At 39.8% G+C, this 17,815-nt stretch overlaps 2 protein-coding genes across 13 annotated transcripts in view; one reads left to right on the forward strand and one right to left on the reverse strand.

The window, feature by feature from the left end:
- Nucleotides 1-7,300, forward strand: part of L3MBTL3 (L3MBTL histone methyl-lysine binding protein 3) — a 104,970-nt gene extending 97,670 nt beyond the window's left edge. For all 10 annotated transcript variants that reach the window (XM_019967416.2, XM_070796148.1, XM_070796146.1 and 7 more), the window contains 3 exons: nt 1,131-1,300; nt 1,517-1,579; nt 5,467-7,300. In XM_019967416.2, coding sequence (XP_019822975.1) covers nt 1,131-1,300; nt 1,517-1,579; nt 5,467-5,610 — 377 coding nt within the window. In that variant the 3' untranslated portion in view covers nt 5,611-7,300. The remainder of the gene's footprint in view (nt 1-1,130; nt 1,301-1,516; nt 1,580-5,466) is intronic.
- A 4,034-nt stretch (nt 7,301-11,334) lies between these two features.
- Nucleotides 11,335-17,815, reverse strand: part of SAMD3 (sterile alpha motif domain containing 3) — a 43,964-nt gene continuing 37,483 nt past the window's right edge. For all 3 annotated transcript variants that reach the window (XM_019967423.2, XM_070796150.1, XM_070796151.1), the window contains 4 exons: nt 16,046-16,246; nt 12,608-12,779; nt 12,032-12,114; nt 11,335-11,818 (listed from right to left, as the gene is read on the reverse strand). In XM_019967423.2, the coding sequence (XP_019822982.2) occupies nt 11,534-11,818; nt 12,032-12,114; nt 12,608-12,779; nt 16,046-16,246 (741 nt within the window). In that variant the 3' untranslated portion in view covers nt 11,335-11,533. The remainder of the gene's footprint in view (nt 11,819-12,031; nt 12,115-12,607; nt 12,780-16,045; nt 16,247-17,815) is intronic.

Consider the following 17,815-nt stretch of genomic DNA (forward strand, 5'->3'; position numbering starts at 1 on the left):
TTCTCTGTGGCATGGGGTATGATTGCAGGGGATTCTGGGTGTGCTGCCCACTTCTGTTTCTTGCTGAGCTGGTGGGTAGACGGGAGAATTAAGTATGAGGGAGGTGCCTTTCTTCTGAAGGGCTTTGAGTTAAGTCGTTTTCAGGAAAGATTTCTTTTCTGAAGGATCTTATGCTATGCTAGGCTAAGTCACTTCAGTCGTGTCCAACTCTGTGCGACCCCATAAACGGCAGCCCACCAGGCTCCCCGTCCCTGGGATTCTCCAGGCAATAACACTGAAGTGGGTTGCCATTTCCTTCTCCAATGCATGAAAGTGAAAAGTGAAAGTGAAGTCGCTCAGTCATGTCCGACTCCTAGCGACCCCATGGACTGCAGCCTACCAGGCTCCTCCGTCCATGGGATTTTCCAGGCAAGAGTACTGGAGTGGGGTGCCATTGCCTTCTCTGGAAGGATCTTAGGAGATAATGATTAACAAACTCTGTCAAGAGTCCCAAGGACAAATAATCATTTATTTAAGAGGCTGTTTAAAAGAATTGGAGAAAACTAGGTTTGGATAAAGGCGTTTGCATTTGTTTTATTTTTATTGCAATAATTTCATATCCATTTTCAAAAAAGATAAGGTGGCTATTTAAAAAGTCAGTGTAATTAGTAAATAGAAATTGGAAGAACAAAGCAGAGATGAGATAAAAGGAGAGAACAGGTATGGTATCTACAGGGTAATCTCAGTAGATGGACTTGAACATACTTTCCTTTTACTTCCAGGACATCCAGAGGCAAAAGAGAACCAACTATAATTTCCTAGGTTGAGAGTTATTTTCTTTGTCACTAAAGCTCCGGTGCAGATTTCTTCCCTGAAGTATTAAAAAGGCAACACTTACTGATGTAATGGTACATGTCTTCAGAAATGGCGATATGACAAACGTGTCAGTTGAGTTTTAGGTTGTTTCTTATGATGACCTTCGGTAAAAATGAAGAGAGTGTAATTACTCAGTGAATGTAATGCTGAACCAGTGCTTTTACCTGGTATTCCTGCCACTTGTGGTTTGGGGGTGTCACATAGCATTGGGGTATTTTTTTTCTTTTTTTTTGCTACTTTTCAGAGAGTGAGTTCACATTGTTTCTGTCAACCAGGTGCCCGGGAAGAAAGCAGCGTACAGCAGGCGCAGCGTCGGTCGGCCGTCTTTCTGTCCTTTAAGTCCCCAATTCCATGTCTGCCCCTGCGCTGGGAGCAGCAGAGCAAACTTCTCCCCACAGTGGCTGGCATTCCTGCCAGTAAAGTTTCTAAATGGAGTACGGATGAGGTAGGTTTTACTTTCGTTGTCTGCCAGGGACCTGACATAGGAATACCAGCTTAAGGAGAGGGCAACATGAATGCGTATGGGGCTTAGTCTTTTTTTTTCTAAGAAGAAATTATTCTGAGAGAAACAATGACAACATAGGTTGGATATTTGGAACCTGTACCAGTTAGAGTCTGGCTTCTGTTTCAGAACTGGAATTTTGATCTTATTTTTTAACAGGTGTCAGAATTCATACAGAGCTTACCTGGATGTGAAGAACATGGAAAGGTATTTAAAGATGAAGTAAGTGTTCAACTGAATTGCAGTATGTTTCTTAATGGGGGACACAGCACTGAAATGCAGTGAATAGTGAAATATTCTCAATTGGCAGAGGAGGGAAGAAATGGGTTATGTTGCAATTGACAAAGTGATACTGAGTTGTCTAACAAGCAGTGTTAATCAGTTGTATAAAAACATGTAAGATGAGGAGTAAAGGAAATGTTTGTACCATTTTATGATGCCCCACAGCAGTAGCACTAAACTCATTATTTAAAAAAAAACACAAAACTTACTAGCATACATTTATGTAGTATATAGCACAGAAAGAAACCAAAGCAGGAAATAAGCAACGTTTCATTTTTAATAAAGTGAAACTAGTTCCCGTTATTTAATTTTCAAGTGTCATTTTAACACCAAGATTAACTTCATTTGATGCTTATAATTAATATTACCATTATTGCTAAAACAGTCCCTTCGATCTTACACATTTCTCATGTTTTTATACTAACTGACATGCATTACATTTATTAACATCTGCCATTGGAAGTGGAGAAGGAAATGGCAACCCACTCCAGTGCTCTTGCCTGGAAAATCCCATGGACGGAGGAGCCTGGTAGGCTGCAGACCATGGGGTCGTGAAGAGTCAGACACGACTGAGTGACTTCATTTTCACTTTTCATTTTCATGCATTGGAGAAGGAAACGGCAATCCACTCCAGTGTTCTTGCCTGGAGAATCCCAGGGACGGGGGAGCCTGGTGGGTTGCCGCCTTTGGGGTTGCACAGAGTCAGACACGACTGAAGCGACTTAGCAGCAGCAACTGTTGGAAGCTTATTTTATTAGTTTTTTTCATCTGTCTGTCCAAAACTTCAATGTAAGGGATGATTAATAATGATACCACCTCTAGTGAGCATTAGGACAAAAAGAAATTCGACCTCTAACTACACTAGAAGCTGGAGACTCTTTTCACTAGAGAACTTTAGATATAAGCCACTTGCCTGTCAGCTCCTCCAAGCAGAACAGTCCATTATCACGTGATCTTGGCTCCCAGAAGGTACAGTGAGGACTAAGTCATCTCAGAAGTCTTTGTCCCACATCTGCTGTCCGCAGTAATAAGTTATCTTGTTTGTGCCTGTGTTTAGCCTACACTGTTCAAAATGGCACATTTTCTGTTAAGAACATTGCAACAGAGTAAGAGTGTCAGGACTGCCAAGAATTCAGCCACCAGTCGCCAGTGTCAATATACTATTAGCTATCATTTATGCTGTATGTGGTTGCCTGTGAAAATGCACAAGGATCTGATTTTCATCAGCCTTTTTCTGACTTATGTTCTTATTTCAGAAATGTTGTTTTCTTTCTAGTGGATCTTTAATTTGCAGTTACTCAGATTTTGAGCTTAAGGCCCAAGTCCTAAGTGTCTTTGTGTTCCTCTCAGTCGATTTTCTATCCCTAAGCAGACTTATATACCTGCAGGGAGCCATTGTTCTTTCTTTGAAAGAACCTTTGAAAATGATGCAACAGTTTTAAAAATAAATTTCTAGTACATATATTTTATAAACACTACTTTTGGTTCTGTTGATGTCTAGACAGTCCGTATAGATTGCTCTGTTATTTAGTTAAATTAAGGTTCAAATTCACATGATATGTCATTTCTTTGAATAACTTCTTTCTTCATATTATCTTTGGAGACACTCCTCAGGCACCAACCCGATAGCCTGAGGCAGAGCCTTCTTTTGAAGAATGAGGCAGTGAATGTTCTCTGTTCACGTGTCATTCATACGTTCATTCCGCTCTTCATTCATCCTGTGAACTCTTGTTAAATGCCTGCCATGTGTATGTTGCTACATGTGATGCTGTGGTGAGAGGGTTAATTCAGAAGCAATAGGACACGATCCTTGCTCTCAAATGTCTCACCAGGTCAGCAGGCGTGGGGTTCGAGTCCTAGACGAAAACCAGAAAGCAAATCTAAAGTCTTGTAATTCATCTCTGAAAGGCAAATTTGCAGTGCAGGTGTGGGCTGTTACCTGAAACCATCCTTGACTTCTGTTTCTCTTATACACTCCACATATAATCAGTTGAAAAACCCTATTGGGTGTATTTTAAAAGCATGAGGATTCTAGCTCTCTCTCCACCACGACCTCTATGGTCAGAGTCACTGTCATCTGCCAGTTGGATTAAAGCAGTAACTTCTAGCCAGCCGCCTTGCTTCTACTTCTGCCCTTCTAGAATTTATTTCCAGCATAGCTGGGCTGATTCTGCTAGAGCGTTAAGTCAGATCACGTCTCTCCTCAGTTCAGATCCTTCTGGTAGTTAAATCAGAGTAAAAGCCAAGATCCTCACCAGGGCTACAGTCTGACACTCCATCGCCTCTCTCACCGTCTGACCTCTTGTCCTCTGCCCTCTGCTGACACCGTTCCACACACAGACGACCTTGCCGTTCCTAGCATTATCCAGACACACACCGGCTTTCCTGTCTGTCTGGCACGCTCTTCCTCTAGGTGTTCACATGGCTCACTCCACTTCTCAGTGTCCCATCCCAACTGTCCTCCTTCAGACTGCCACCTCCCACCCCGGACTCCACTGCCCACTTACATCCTCAACCAGCAGTTTTGTCATGGCACTAATCACCTTTTAGAATTATTAATTCCAATTTGCTTGTTATGGCTTTTCTTATAGTCTACCTCCTACTCCTAAAATGTAAACTGTACAAGGAGTTTTTGTTTGCTGATTTTGTTTTTATCTGTTTTAGTCTCTGCTGTATGCCCAGCCCCAAGAATAATACTTAGAATATGTGCTCGGTCGTGTCTGACTATTTGTGACCACAGGGACTGTAGCCCGCCAGGCTCCTCTGTCCATGGGGATTCTCGAGGCAAGAATCCTGGAATAGTTTGCCATTTCCTCGTCCAGGATCTTCCCGACCCAGGGGTCAAACCCAGGTCTCTTGTGGCTGCTGAATTGGCAGGCAGGTTCTTTACCACTAGCACCACCTGGGAAGCCCATTTAAAATATAATGGGTACGTAATACATTTTTGTTGAAGGAATATATTCATCCCTTTACGCCCTGAGAAAGACATTCAAAGAGCAGGTCGCTGTAATTTGTGGAGTTAAAACATTGGAAGAGAACCACGAGTACACAGTGGAAAGAGTAATGAAACGGGAGGCAAGAACCCCAAGTTCCAAGTCTTCCTTCAGAGTTTTGGGCCTTTAGCAAGATACTTAATATCTGGAGTTAGAACAGTTTATATGCATTATGAAAGCATAAACAAAAAGTAAACCCAGCAATATATCGCAGTAATTACTGTTTTTAGAAAGTCGTTTCTTAATTTACTTCTTTCCACCTGAGGTTATCCTTATGGCTGCACATCAAAGCAGCTTGTGAGAAACCCGTTTTCCTGTGGGTTGATTTTTTCAGATGAATAAATTTGACTTTGCTCACAGTCCCTATTTGGGGTGTTATCACATATATGGGTCAGGGTTTCGTACGTAGCAGAGCAGCTCCCTCGCTGCGATCTACTGAAAGTCAGCCCTCGACACAAGGGTTTGTTTAGGGCTTCCCTGGTGGCTCAGAGGTTAAAGCGTCTGCCTCCCATGCAGAAGACCTGGGTTTGATCCCTGGGTTGGGAAGATCCCCTGGAGAAGGAAATGGTAACCCACTCCAGTATTCTTGCCCGAGAATCCCATGGACAGAGGAAGCCTGGTAGGCTACAGTCCTATAAGGGTCTATAAGTCCTATAAGGGGTCGTACATATAAGAAAGATCTACTTATCAGGAAATGTTTGTACACCTGAACTCCCTGTCTGTGTTGTTCTAGTGTTGCATGTAGAAAACAGCTGATAATTTAACCTTGAATATGTCCCACGACCCTGTGTCCAATCAACTCACAATCTTTTGTCTTTTTTCCTCTCCTTTTAGCAAATTGATGGAGAGGCATTTCTGCTTATGACCCAAACAGACATCGTGAAAATTATGAGCATTAAGTTGGGCCCAGCGCTCAAAATTTTCAATTCTATCTTGATGTTCAAAGCCGCAGAGAAGAACTCTCACAATGAACTTTGAAGGTGGTGAATTTTGAATACCATCAGCTTTCTGCTTTAAAGCTCATATTTTACTCAAAGCACAAAGACAGTTGTAACTTCTAAGTGAGAAGTCTCCAAAAATCTAAAGAGCAATGCTATCAGATTATTTATATTCCTCAAGAGACAATATATATGAATTCTTACAAAAGTGCTTGAGCTTTTAACCAGGTACTGTCTAACAACAGTCATCTTTCGGTTCTGTTCACTGAGCTAAATTTATCTTTGTAAATCTTTTTGAGGCTGGGGGGGGTGGGGGGAAGGGGGACTTCATTAATTATTTATGGAAAAAGTGGGGGGGCAGAGTAAGAACTTTTGGCATTTTGTAAACATTGTTGAATTCTCTTTCATGTAAACTGTTTCTTTTTCAATACTTTCAGGAACCTTTTTTATATAATCAAACTTCAACTTAAACCAAATTAGTCAAAACCTGGCTAAGTGTAGCCAGTGGGACTGTTACCTGTATTGTTAATTCTGTGCCATATTTTGAATTGCAACATTATGCTAAGTATAACTTTGCAAGTCATGATATTGCCTAACTGCTTGTCCTGATTCATTGAGGCTGAATAGTTGTAAAAATTACCTTCCTTTAAATCAGTGTTTTTACTTTTGCACGCAATTATGAAATGTTAAACAAATTACTTTCACCAGCATCTTGACTATAATTACCAAAAACGTGTATATAAATAATGGAATTAAAAAAATAAAATATATAAACATAAATAAGGTGATGTATTTGAATGGCATCAGTCTCATGCATTGTGGTACCCTGTGTTTACAGGATTCCAGTGATATCAAAGGAATACACAGTTATATTTGAAGGGGGCGCTGTTTGTATGATCTTGAACTATTTATGAGATTATATTGAGCTTTTCTGTAATTGTCATTGAAATAACTGTGGTGCTTTGCAGAGGTGAAGGGATCGTTCTGTCGATGTAAACACTAATCCCAAAAGAGCTCTGTCTTAGACCTTGCAGTGTCCTCCAAACCCAAAGGTTTTCTTCAGTGTTGGCTAAAGAGAGAGTGTATAGATTTTACTGAAGAGGCAAGATTTGAGGGTGCAACCCCAGTTGAGGCAAACATTCTAAATGCTCACAAATCAGGAAGTGACTTCCTAAAGCTGCATTTTGGAGAGACCCTCTTCTCCATAGAAGTGTTTGCCTCAGGATAGAAGCGTACAGATGCACTTTAATTGAAAGCCCTTGATTCCCTTTAAACTGAGAGCTGGTAGTGTTTCTTTTGCAAGAATGCATTTCCAACGCAAAAGGTAAATTATTTTATCAGCCTATGTATGTAACTTCTATTTCCAGGATTGGATATTTATCCAAGGACTATTTTAAAAGTAGAAAGTAAGTTTGTAGCATGTTGTCTGGATTCTGGGGAAAGTTTCACTTTCTCTGTAGTTGCTCTCATTTGTCCTCATGTAGGATTCCCTTGCATCTGCCCTGCCCCACACACCCTGTTGGAGTCTGTCGTGGTCCTTTGCTTTTGTTGTAGTTCAAGGTAAAACAGGGCCCATGAAATCTGCCATGGCCCCTTCGTTTCTTTGCATGAGTCTGCTTAAAAAAAGTTTTTCGTTGTTAGCTTTTCTTTTCTTTATGTTTTGTTCAGAGTTTGTACGTTCAAGTTGCACTTGTTATACCTGACATGAATAAAATAAAATCTTAATTGCAGATACCTTTTCTACATACGTATGATTCTTAAAAATAGACGGGGTGAATGAGAGCAGGAGTAATATCAAACGTATGGCATTAGATAGCTGTGTAATGGAGCTCCAGGGTTCAGAGCTATTTGTCAGGCTATGTCCCAGATGATGTGAAGAGTGACAAAAAGGAAGAAAAAAATTTAAAAATGTTATTGTTAGGTCGACTAGGCTTCACACACATTGAAGACTTCTTTTTTAAAGCATGTGTTGTGAAAAAAAGAGCCTTTAAATCTTACTGAAAACATCCACTTATTCTGAGAAGCATGTTGTTTGTGTTCAAGGCAAGATATTAAGCATCCCTGTTAGGGTGGAACAGTCTACCAAAAGAAGTGGGAAGCTTTCACCATTCCATCCCGGGGATATGCTCTAAGAATGGACTGAGTTTTAACAGAGGAAATAGGGAGCCCATGGTGACGGGGAGGTCCCTGAAATGAGAGAAGCAGGTTTGAGGTAAGACAAAAGGGAAAGATAAGAAATGTGGACCTTGACAGGACCTTCCCATCAGAAGGCATTTTAAAAAACTTACAAATACTCTATGAGCCAAAGGAGTCCTGCCTGGAGGTTAACATATTATCCCAGGCTGCCATTTTGCAACTTTTGGGTTCAGTGGATTCAGCCTCCAAAGAAAATAGGGTTAGGTTGGTCAAGCAATATTGAATGTTTGCCAAGTGGCATGGCCATGCTGGACATTGGAAATAGATACACCACTGAAGAATGAATTTTATGGGACTCTGCCCTCACGGTCAGCTCATGTCTGTCATGTTCAAAGCCAAACTTCACTGCAGTTTACCTGCAGCTAGCTCCACCTCTCTCTCTCTACCCTCAGCCCAAAGGAGCAAAGAGAGGCTTTCATTCAAGGCTCTTAAAAAAAAAAAAGGTAATACACAGAATTGAAAGAGACATGTGTACCCCAATGTTCATTGCAGCACTGTTTATAATAGCTAGGACATGGAAGCAACCTAGACATCCATCAGTAGATGAATGGATAAGAAAGCTGTGGTACATATACACAGTAGACTATTACTCAGCTATTAAAAAGAATCCATTTGAATCAGTTCTAACAAGGTGGATGAAACTGGAGCTTATTATACAGAGTAAAGTAAATATCAGAAAGAAAAACACCAATACAGTATATTAATACATATATATGGAATTTAGAAAGACGGTAATGATGACCCTATATGTGAGACAGCAAAGGCGATACAGATGTAAAGAACAGACTTTTGGACTCTGTGGGAGAAGGTGAGGGTGGGATGATTTGAGAGAATAGCATTGAAACATGTATATTACCATATATGAAATATATCACCAGTCCAGGTTTGATGCATGAGACAGGGTGCTCAGGGCTGGTGCACTGGGATGACCCTGAGGGATGGGATGGGGAGGGAGGAGGGTGGGGGTTTAGGATGGGGAACACATGTACGCCCATGGCTGATTCATGTGAATGTATGGCAAAAACCACTACAATATTTTAAAGTAATTAGCCTCCAATTAAAATAAATAATTTACAAAAAAGGTAATACAAATGAAACATATTTACAAAACAAAGACTCAGACTTAGAAAGCAAATTTATGGTTACCAAAGGAGAAAGGTGAAGGGAGAGATATTGGGAGTTCGGGACTTATGTGTACACAGTGCTATATTTAAAATAGTTAACCAACAAGGTCCTACTGTGTAGCGCAGGGAACTCTGCTCAATATTCTGTAATAACCTAAGTGGGAAAATAATTTGAAAACAAATAGATACATGTGTATTTATAACTGAATCACTTGGCTGTACACCTGAAACTAATACAGTATTAATCAACTATACTCCAATCCAAAGTAAAAGAAGAAAAAATTAAAAAGGCCAGCCATAGAAATTGTGGGCCTCCAAGGGAAAGGACTCTTTTAGAACTTTGTAAATTCATTCTGGAGAAGAGGAATAAGAGTGAAACTTAAAAAATGGGAGTGGGGAGGGAATAATTGGGAGAAATAAAAGAAACTTCATAAGGAACTAAAAGCACATTGTAGTGAAAGGCAAGAAATGGAAACTGTAAAATAGGGACTAGTTATGCAGAAATATACCAAATTGTTCTTGCCTGTCCATTCTCATATAAGCAGTGAATAATCATTGCAGAGGTGGGCAGCTGATCTCAAATTTTCTTTTTTCCCACTGGCTTAAGCATTTTAACGAACAGTCAGAGATAAAGATACTAGTATTTTGCAGTATTTCTAGAGATGTGTTATAAAAATTTCTTCAATAATATGAAAACTTCTTAAACTTAAAAAAATAATTGGATGCAATAACCCAGAAAATGTCCATTGCACTGTGATGCCGTATTAGCACACTTAAATTCTTCAGTCTTTTAAACCAATCAATTCTTTCAAAACTGAGTAACGTCAAGATTGTGATGATAACAGCAAGGGGCACCTTAAAATCATAATGTTTGATAAATTACAATGTAGGACTCGGGGCTGGATGAGGCACAGGACTACGGCTCCTGAGAGAGACTGGAGAGCTGATCTGCTGCTGCTGCTAAGTTGCTTCAGTCGTGTCCAACTCTGTGTGATCCCAGAGATGGCAGCCCACCAGGCTCCCCCGTCCCTGGGATTCTCCAGGCAAAAACACTGGAGTGGGTTGCCATTTCCTTCTCCAATGCATGAAAGTGAAAAGTGAAAGTGAAGTCGCTCAGTCATGTCCGACTCCTAGCGACCCCATGGACTGCAGCCTACCAGGCTCCTCCGTCCATGGGATTTGCCAGGCAAGAGTACTGGAGTGGGTTGCCATTGATCTAGGAAGGGCCTAACTTGGAAACTGTAAGCTGGGGCCATGGGAGTGAAAAACCAGGTTCTTATTACAGATCCAAACTAGCCCATGGGGCAACCAAGGCATATGAGAACACTGGAGGTCAAAACCAGGGAAAACCAGAAACCTTGTGGTGAGACAAGAACCAGCCATATCTCTGTATCTCAAGGGAAGCAGAGGAAGAGGAATATGGGTCACCGATGATCAAAACCTGTGCCAGCGAGACCATCCAGCAGTGAGGAGGCCTCAGGAACAGCCACAGTTCCCCACAGATAGGATGGAAGGAAACCTAAACACCCTGCAGGGCAGCTGAGCAGGCGAAAAGAGGAACTGGGGAGCTGTGTGCCGTGCTAAGTTGGTTCAGTAGTGTCTGACTCTGCGACCCTGTGGACCATAGCCCACCAGGCTCCTCTGTCCACGGGGATTCTCCAGGCAAGAATACTGGAGTGGGTTGCTATTCCCATCTCCAGGGGATCTTCCTGACCCAGGAATTGAACCTTTGTCTCAGCTATGTCTCTTGCATCGGCAGGGTGGGGCAGGGTTTACTACTAGCACCACCTGTACATCTTAAAATGCTGAAGTTCAAAATGTTTCCAAACAGTGCTCAAACCAAATGGACAGAACCACAGGCCACAAATGTGCAGCTCCTGGGCATTCAGTTCAGTTCAGTTGCTCAGTTGTGTCTGACTCTTTGTGACCCCATGGACAGCAGCACACCAGGCCTCCCTGTCCATCACCAACTCCCAGCGCTTACTCAAACTCATGTCCATCAAGTCGGTGATGCGATCCAACCATCTCATCCTCTGTCGTCCGTCCCCTTCTCCTCCTGCCCCCAATCCCTCCCAGCATCAGGGTCTTTTCCAATGAGTTGGCTCTTTGCGTCAGGTGGCTTAAGTATTGGAGCTTCAGCGTCAGCATCAGCACTTCCAATGATTATTCATTCAGGACTGATCTCCTTTAGGATTGACTGCTTGGATCTCCTTGCAGTCCAAGGGACTCTCAAGAGTTTTCTCCAGCTCCACAGTTCAGAAGCATCAATTCTTCAGCAGTCCTAGGCATTAAGTCTTTCAAAAGTGGACATATTGCCTTAAGTTCAAGTCATACCCTAATTTGAAGGATTTTAAGAAAATGTGAAGCATAGTGTCTTTTAAAAACTATGCCCCCTTGAAAGTGTTAACTTGGATTGGAATTTCTTAAAACTTGAAATAAACAGCTCTTTAAGTCATATTTTATTACAGAATTTCAATAAAGAATTTGTGTCAAAGTGTAAAGGTAGAAGGCATTAATATTCATTTGAATCTCAGTGACAAGATGATTTTTCTAATATTAATACCTACCTCTACTAAATCAAAACAATGGTTAATAGTTTCAGCCACCCCAGAGATCCATTCTGCTTAAATATTTGGCATGCTGTTAAGTGACTGGATGTTGAAATCCTACTTCCTTTTCCTTTTCTTTCATAGAAGGAGAATATGGACTGTGCACATCAAAAATCAGTGTCTCTAGGAAGTTGAGGGTTTGAGACAGTCTTCTTGGACACTCAATCCCAAACACATGGAAGGAAGCTATGAGAGCAGCCAAAGCTGTAATACAGTCATCCACCTTTGTGAGTCTCTCTTTTTCTAAATACAAAGAAAATTCACAGACATCCATGTTGAAAGGGTTCTTAACTTCTAACACAGGCGTGGACACTTGCACCTGAATAAAAAAGATTACAGTCACTACCCCGTGGTATGTAAAATAGCTCAATAATACAATGTGCCTCAATTTAACCATGATATTACAATAAACGCACTTGTTACAATTAGCATATTTGTAAATATGACAAAACATAACTTTAAAATAGGCCACCATCCTGCTTCAATATATCGTATTAAACATCAAACCAATGATCACTGATGTACTGCATACCTTGTCATTCACAATGACAAAAAGGCTGGAATCCTCCCCAAAAACATCTGGTAGGAGTAAACAAGTGGCTGTCATCTTCATATCTGTCAAAGCAAACATATTTACAGTCCAAGTAAATGTTGTAAGTAAAGCCAGTATTAAAAGGTGTGGTTTTTTGGTTGCTGTTACTTACCTTCTAAAGAACAAACAAGCTTTCTTATATCTTAGTTCCCCTAATATTTTTTTTAAACAACATCCCCATGTAGTAAACATTCAAGATCTCCTGTTCTGCCCTCCATATTACAGCCAAGAGGAGGCAAGATTTCTGTACTCTCTGTCCATCTGCCAGAATGATTTCATTGTACTTAACCTGTGGTCTGTAAATTACCTTCTATATGAAATTAACAGGTTACTAGTTTCCTAAATATTATATCACGTATACTTTTAAAATCTATTCTTAAGCTCCTTCTACTTGAGAAATTATTTTTTCTTCCTCACGTATTTTTTCACTAAATTCTACAAAATATAGCTTTCCTAATTATCCTAAATTATACAGGTAACTGAGACCAGATCACCCTATCCCCCAGGTTTACTAACGTTTCAACATGTCTTCATCTGTATGCTGTTTCATCTTTTCTTGCAATGCAATATAGATTGGGTTGTCCACCAATGAAAGAGAAGTCAGTATATTTTCTGAATAGGATTCCAAAATGTGCCTTGTTTTCTTAAAAATATCTGTTCTTGTAAGAAGCTGGAATTCTCTGAAGAGCTGAAAAAAGAAAAAGATCACAAGAGAAGCTAACCTATGGACTACAAGGAATTAAATTACTCTGTAGAATTACATTAAGTTTTGAATGCTAGTTTATATACTAGATATTGGATTAATTTTAGTGGAGAAGTAGACGTAAGACAGAGGAGGAGAAAAGAGTGGAAGCCTGAAATAAACAGAAAAAGATAAATAGTGGACATGACAAACATCTAAGCATGCAGAACTAAATCTAGATACAGACTCAAGCAAATGAGGGTAACAAAGTAATTGGGGGAAAGAGCAAACAAAAAAGAAATCCCTCCTCAATGAATGCAATGAATATTTTGGCTGTCTGTGTCACCCAGCGGAAATTCTAGGATCTTACACTTCCTTACTACATTGTTGTTTTGGCACTCCAGGAAGAAGCACAAGAAGAAATCTATCCGATTTTAGGAAGCAAACCTTGAAAAAAATCCCTAACCCTATTATCCTAAAGGGAAAAGAGCTTTAGAGACACTGTAACATCAGACAGAAATAAAGGATGAAAAACAATCTACGAGATTCGATTACGAGATGAAAGCAAAACCAGTTAACCTGTATGGAAACCTCTTTACTCAGAATCACTTTTTCCTGCAACCACCTAAATTCTTCTCTTGGGAGAGTTCCAGCACCACTCCCTCCCAATTTTTTTTTTTTTTTTGACAGAGTGACATTATAAAACTCATCACCCACACTAAAAGGAATTATGTAGTCATTACTTTCCCTAAAACTCCATAAGAAATAGTTATATGCTACCCACTGGGTCTCATTGCTTCTTGAATGTTTTGGTGGATCATAAATTGCCCAAAGATTAGGTCTGAAAGTTATCAGAAAACTGGAATGCACATCCTCATAAAGGCATAGCAACTCTGCTATCAGGCAACCCTCAGTGGGCACTAATCTGTATTAATACCCTAAAAAGAAACTCTCAGAGAGCAGGGAGATGTGAAGTGAAACACAAGGATGGTAGAGAGTCCACTTTCTTGGGTGCAGAATCTAGGAATTTCTTTAACTTTTTTAAAAAAAGAGAATTTCAGGTTGACATTAAAGTTGCAGAAAGAGTAAATAGAGGTCACAAATGGCCTTCATGCAACTTTGCCCAAGGCTAACATTTCTGACTGATTTGAAAATAAGCTGTAGACAGGATGCCCTCTTAACCCTTAATTCTTCATTGCATATTATTATTCCTTGTACTTAAGAATTACAAGGACACTATCCTACAGAACAACAGCATAACCATAAAAATCAGGAAAATCTAATCCACAGACCCTATTTAAACTTTCCAGTTGCAATCATGCTCTTTACAAATCTCAGATTTAATCTAGGAACACATGAGATTTAGATATGTTTCTTTGGTCTTTCAGTCTGAAACAGCATCTCAGTTTTCCTTAAATTCCTTAACATACTTGAAAAGTAGAAGCCAATTACTTGGGAGAACACCCCCTCATTCCAGGTTCATATGATGTTTCTTCATGATTTACATATTTTTTAGCCAGAATGCTGGCACTTCTCCATCAGGAGGATGGTTGTTGGTCCCATTATTGAAGATAGTAACTGATTGCTCGGGTAAAATGGAATCTTCCAGGTTAATTCATATATATGTAATAATTATTAATTAAAATACAGTTGAATGTATTTTATGGGGCGATCCCTTGAGCTGGTGTAAATATCTTGTTCCTACTGTAATTTTCATCTGAAAGATTTAGCATTCACCAATGATTCTTGCCTCAATCAACCATCTACTGACTCATTTAGCATTTAAAAAGATCAGTATTTCACTGGTATTTCACACACAGTACTCTGCTAGGTACTTTGGGAACTGCCACAATGTTTAGAACATGCTTAGCTCAGTTGGTAAAGAATCCGCCTGCAGTGCAGGAGATCCCGGTTCAATCCCTGGGTCAGGAAGACCCACCAGAGAAGGGATAGGCTACCCATTCTTGGGCTTCCCCTGTGGCTCAGCTGGTAAAGAATCCATCTGCAATGCAGGAGACCTGGGTTCAATGCCTGGGTTGGGAAGATTCCCTGGAGAAGGGAAAGGCTACCCACTCCAGTATCCTGGCCTGGACAATTCCATGGTCTGTATAGTCCATGAGGTCACAAAGAATCAGACACGATTGAGCGGCTTTCACTTTCATTTTTTCACTTTCTAACATTTTAGACTATTGGTTTAAGAATTTTTGCTTTAAAAGTATATTTCATACATGTGTCAATCTGTCATACTCTTCTAACAGTTAGAGGCTACCAGATATTGCTGTTCCTAGCAACTGAAAGAGAATCAAGCAATAAATAAGGTATGGTTGCTGAAAATGAATTAACTAAAATAATCTATGTAAAGCACTAAGAACATGCCTGCTATGAAATAAACATTCACATGTTCTCTATAGACATTATTATTAAAATAAAACTTCAGACAAATTCTTATTTCAATTTTTTTTTTTTTTTGGAGTGGGGGGTGAAGAGAAGAAAAACCTGTAAAACTTTTCATTTCATTTGGTTTCTTGCACCCATAGCATTCCTTCATGAAATGCGTTCTCAGATAAAACTCTGATGAATCTTTCATTATATACTACAGCCAAAATTACAGTAAAATTATAATAGGACCTTTAATGGCCACCTTAAATAAACTAAATGGAAGGATGTTTGATTTACCCATAAAAACTTCATATATTTTAAGACCACTTAAAGAATCTATCTGCAATGTGGGAGAACTGGGTTCAATCCCTGGATTGGGAACATGCCCTGGAGAAGGGAATTGGCTCCCCACTCCAGTATTCTTGCCTGGAGAATTCCATGGACAGAGGAGCCTGGCAGGCTACAGTCCATGGGATCGCAAAGAGTCAGACATGACTGACTTTCACTTTCACTTTATGGAATAATTTGGGATGATAAAGGAAATAGATTGTAAGTAATGCTGCAGGCTAACAGCACACTAATAAACTATCTTGATTGTCTAAATGCGTGCAAAGGGAAAATGTTTCCCACTGTCAAAGTCCCCAAAAGCAGGGGGGTGGTGCCTTGGGGCACCACTGGCAACTCTTCACATCTGATGACAGCCAGTGCGTGTTATCAGAATGACTCCAGAAATTCTTACCAAATGCTCCTCATTGTAGCCCCTTGGACCCCACACATTCTACTGAGACTCACATCCATCATCTTGCTACACAGTCCTGTTACTGCTCCAAGAAGAAAGAGCGAAAAGTCCATTTGAACACACTAATCAGAGTATTATAGGTAAATACAGATACCTGATAAGGGCACTGCAGGAAAGGAAACATTTTAAGAATGTCCTTCAGAGGTGTTCTGCCGCCAATCAACTTTCTTCTTATTTCCAAAGTCTGGCTCATCCTCTTATCAATTTCTCTCCAATCCTTTTCTGTTTTCACATATTCTTGCTGGAACCAGTTAATATGTTCATCTACCTCAGGATCTAAACAAACAGCTTCCTCCTGCAAAATATTTTCAAAATATCATATGTTACACGTTTCAGGTGGCAGTTTAACACTCCATGAAGACTTGAATTATGAGCTGTTGTTACATACTCAGTAATGCCCTCATATGTAGCATTATGTTTGACCTTGACTAACAAATGCTGACAATGCTGTGAACAAATCTTTGATGCTGTGAACAAATCAAATAGTTAATTACCAACTATGGAGTTATAATCTGTTCTCTTGACAGATTTAAGAGCTATTCATTTCCTACACACCCTTTTACATGGATATCTAGATTATCCAGAAGTGTAACATGTAATAAGAATGTCATTTTTCCTATGCATTTAAATTTTAGAATGCAAAATATTAAAAAGAGATAAAGTTTTTAATGAAGGTTTTGTTATTGTTTGTGTTCTTCCTTTTTAAATGCCTATTTGGAGTTATAGTACCAGGCCATATAATCCAAATTCAAAACAAATACAGTGGCTATATTGTGATACTAAATCATGAAGTTGTCAATTATATTCCCTATACATTTGGGTACCTTGGATCAGGTGGGGTGGCTAAAAGGTACCCCACGTATTCTCATTAAAAATCTAAAGCAAAAAAAAAAAATCTAAGGCAGGCGGAACAAGACGGCAGAGGAATAGGTGGACATGTAGTGCATCTCTCTCCACGGATACATCAGGAATACAACTTCAGACACAGAAGTGGATGCAGAACACCAGCTGAGAGCTGACAGGAGTACCTGACCAGTGGAAAAGAATATGCAGAACCATGCGAAACTTGGTAGGACAAAGGAACTAGGGGGAAAAACAGGAATGTTTCTAGGATGGACCTGCCCTTGGTGGGTGGAGGAACTGAAGCAGGGGTCCAATCCCCACATCCAGGCAATCGTCTGAGTCAGAGGAAAAACATCTAAGGCTGAGAGTAAAACAGCTGATCTGTGGCAGCCTAAATGGATTGAGAATTAAACAGTCCTTGCTGCAGCCATACATACCCCGGACAGGGAGGCAGGTTCCCTAGAAGGTGCAGCAGCTGGGAGCTGGAGTTTTGGGATTGTGGAGCGAGCAATCACAGGGTGAGGACTCCCAGCGAGGGAAAGCACTCTGACAGCAGTGACTCAAGAAAACATTTATTATTCTTATGTTTTGACCTGTTGTGTAGTAGACTCTTTTGGATTTTTTTTTACTTTTTTCTTTTTTTCCCCTTTGCCCCCTGCTCTGTTGTAGTTGTTGATTTTATTGGCACTATGAAATCTAATTAAGCTCTTGAGTTTTTTTTTTTTTTTTTTTTCTTTTCTCACATTTTTTATTGTTGTTATAATCCTCTGCCTCTATATTGGGCTTCTGCAGTTCTAAGGAGTTTTCCTTTTTTTCTCTTTTTCTTTTTTTAGTTTTAATTTTTTAAGCTTATTATTATTTTTTATACATGTATTCCTGTGTTTGCTTTTCCTACTGTTCTTTTCCCCTTTGCAATTAATCTTTAATGTATATAAATCTTCTTCATCTAAGTTTATTTAACTTTGCATACCTATTCTTTCTTTCTTTCCTTTCCTCTCAACATATTTGTTAGTTTTGTTTT

The sequence above is a fragment of the Bos indicus genome, chromosome 9 (genome assembly GCF_029378745.1).
Source record: "Bos indicus isolate NIAB-ARS_2022 breed Sahiwal x Tharparkar chromosome 9, NIAB-ARS_B.indTharparkar_mat_pri_1.0, whole genome shotgun sequence".
Classification (NCBI taxonomy): Eukaryota; Metazoa; Chordata; class Mammalia; order Artiodactyla; family Bovidae; genus Bos; species Bos indicus.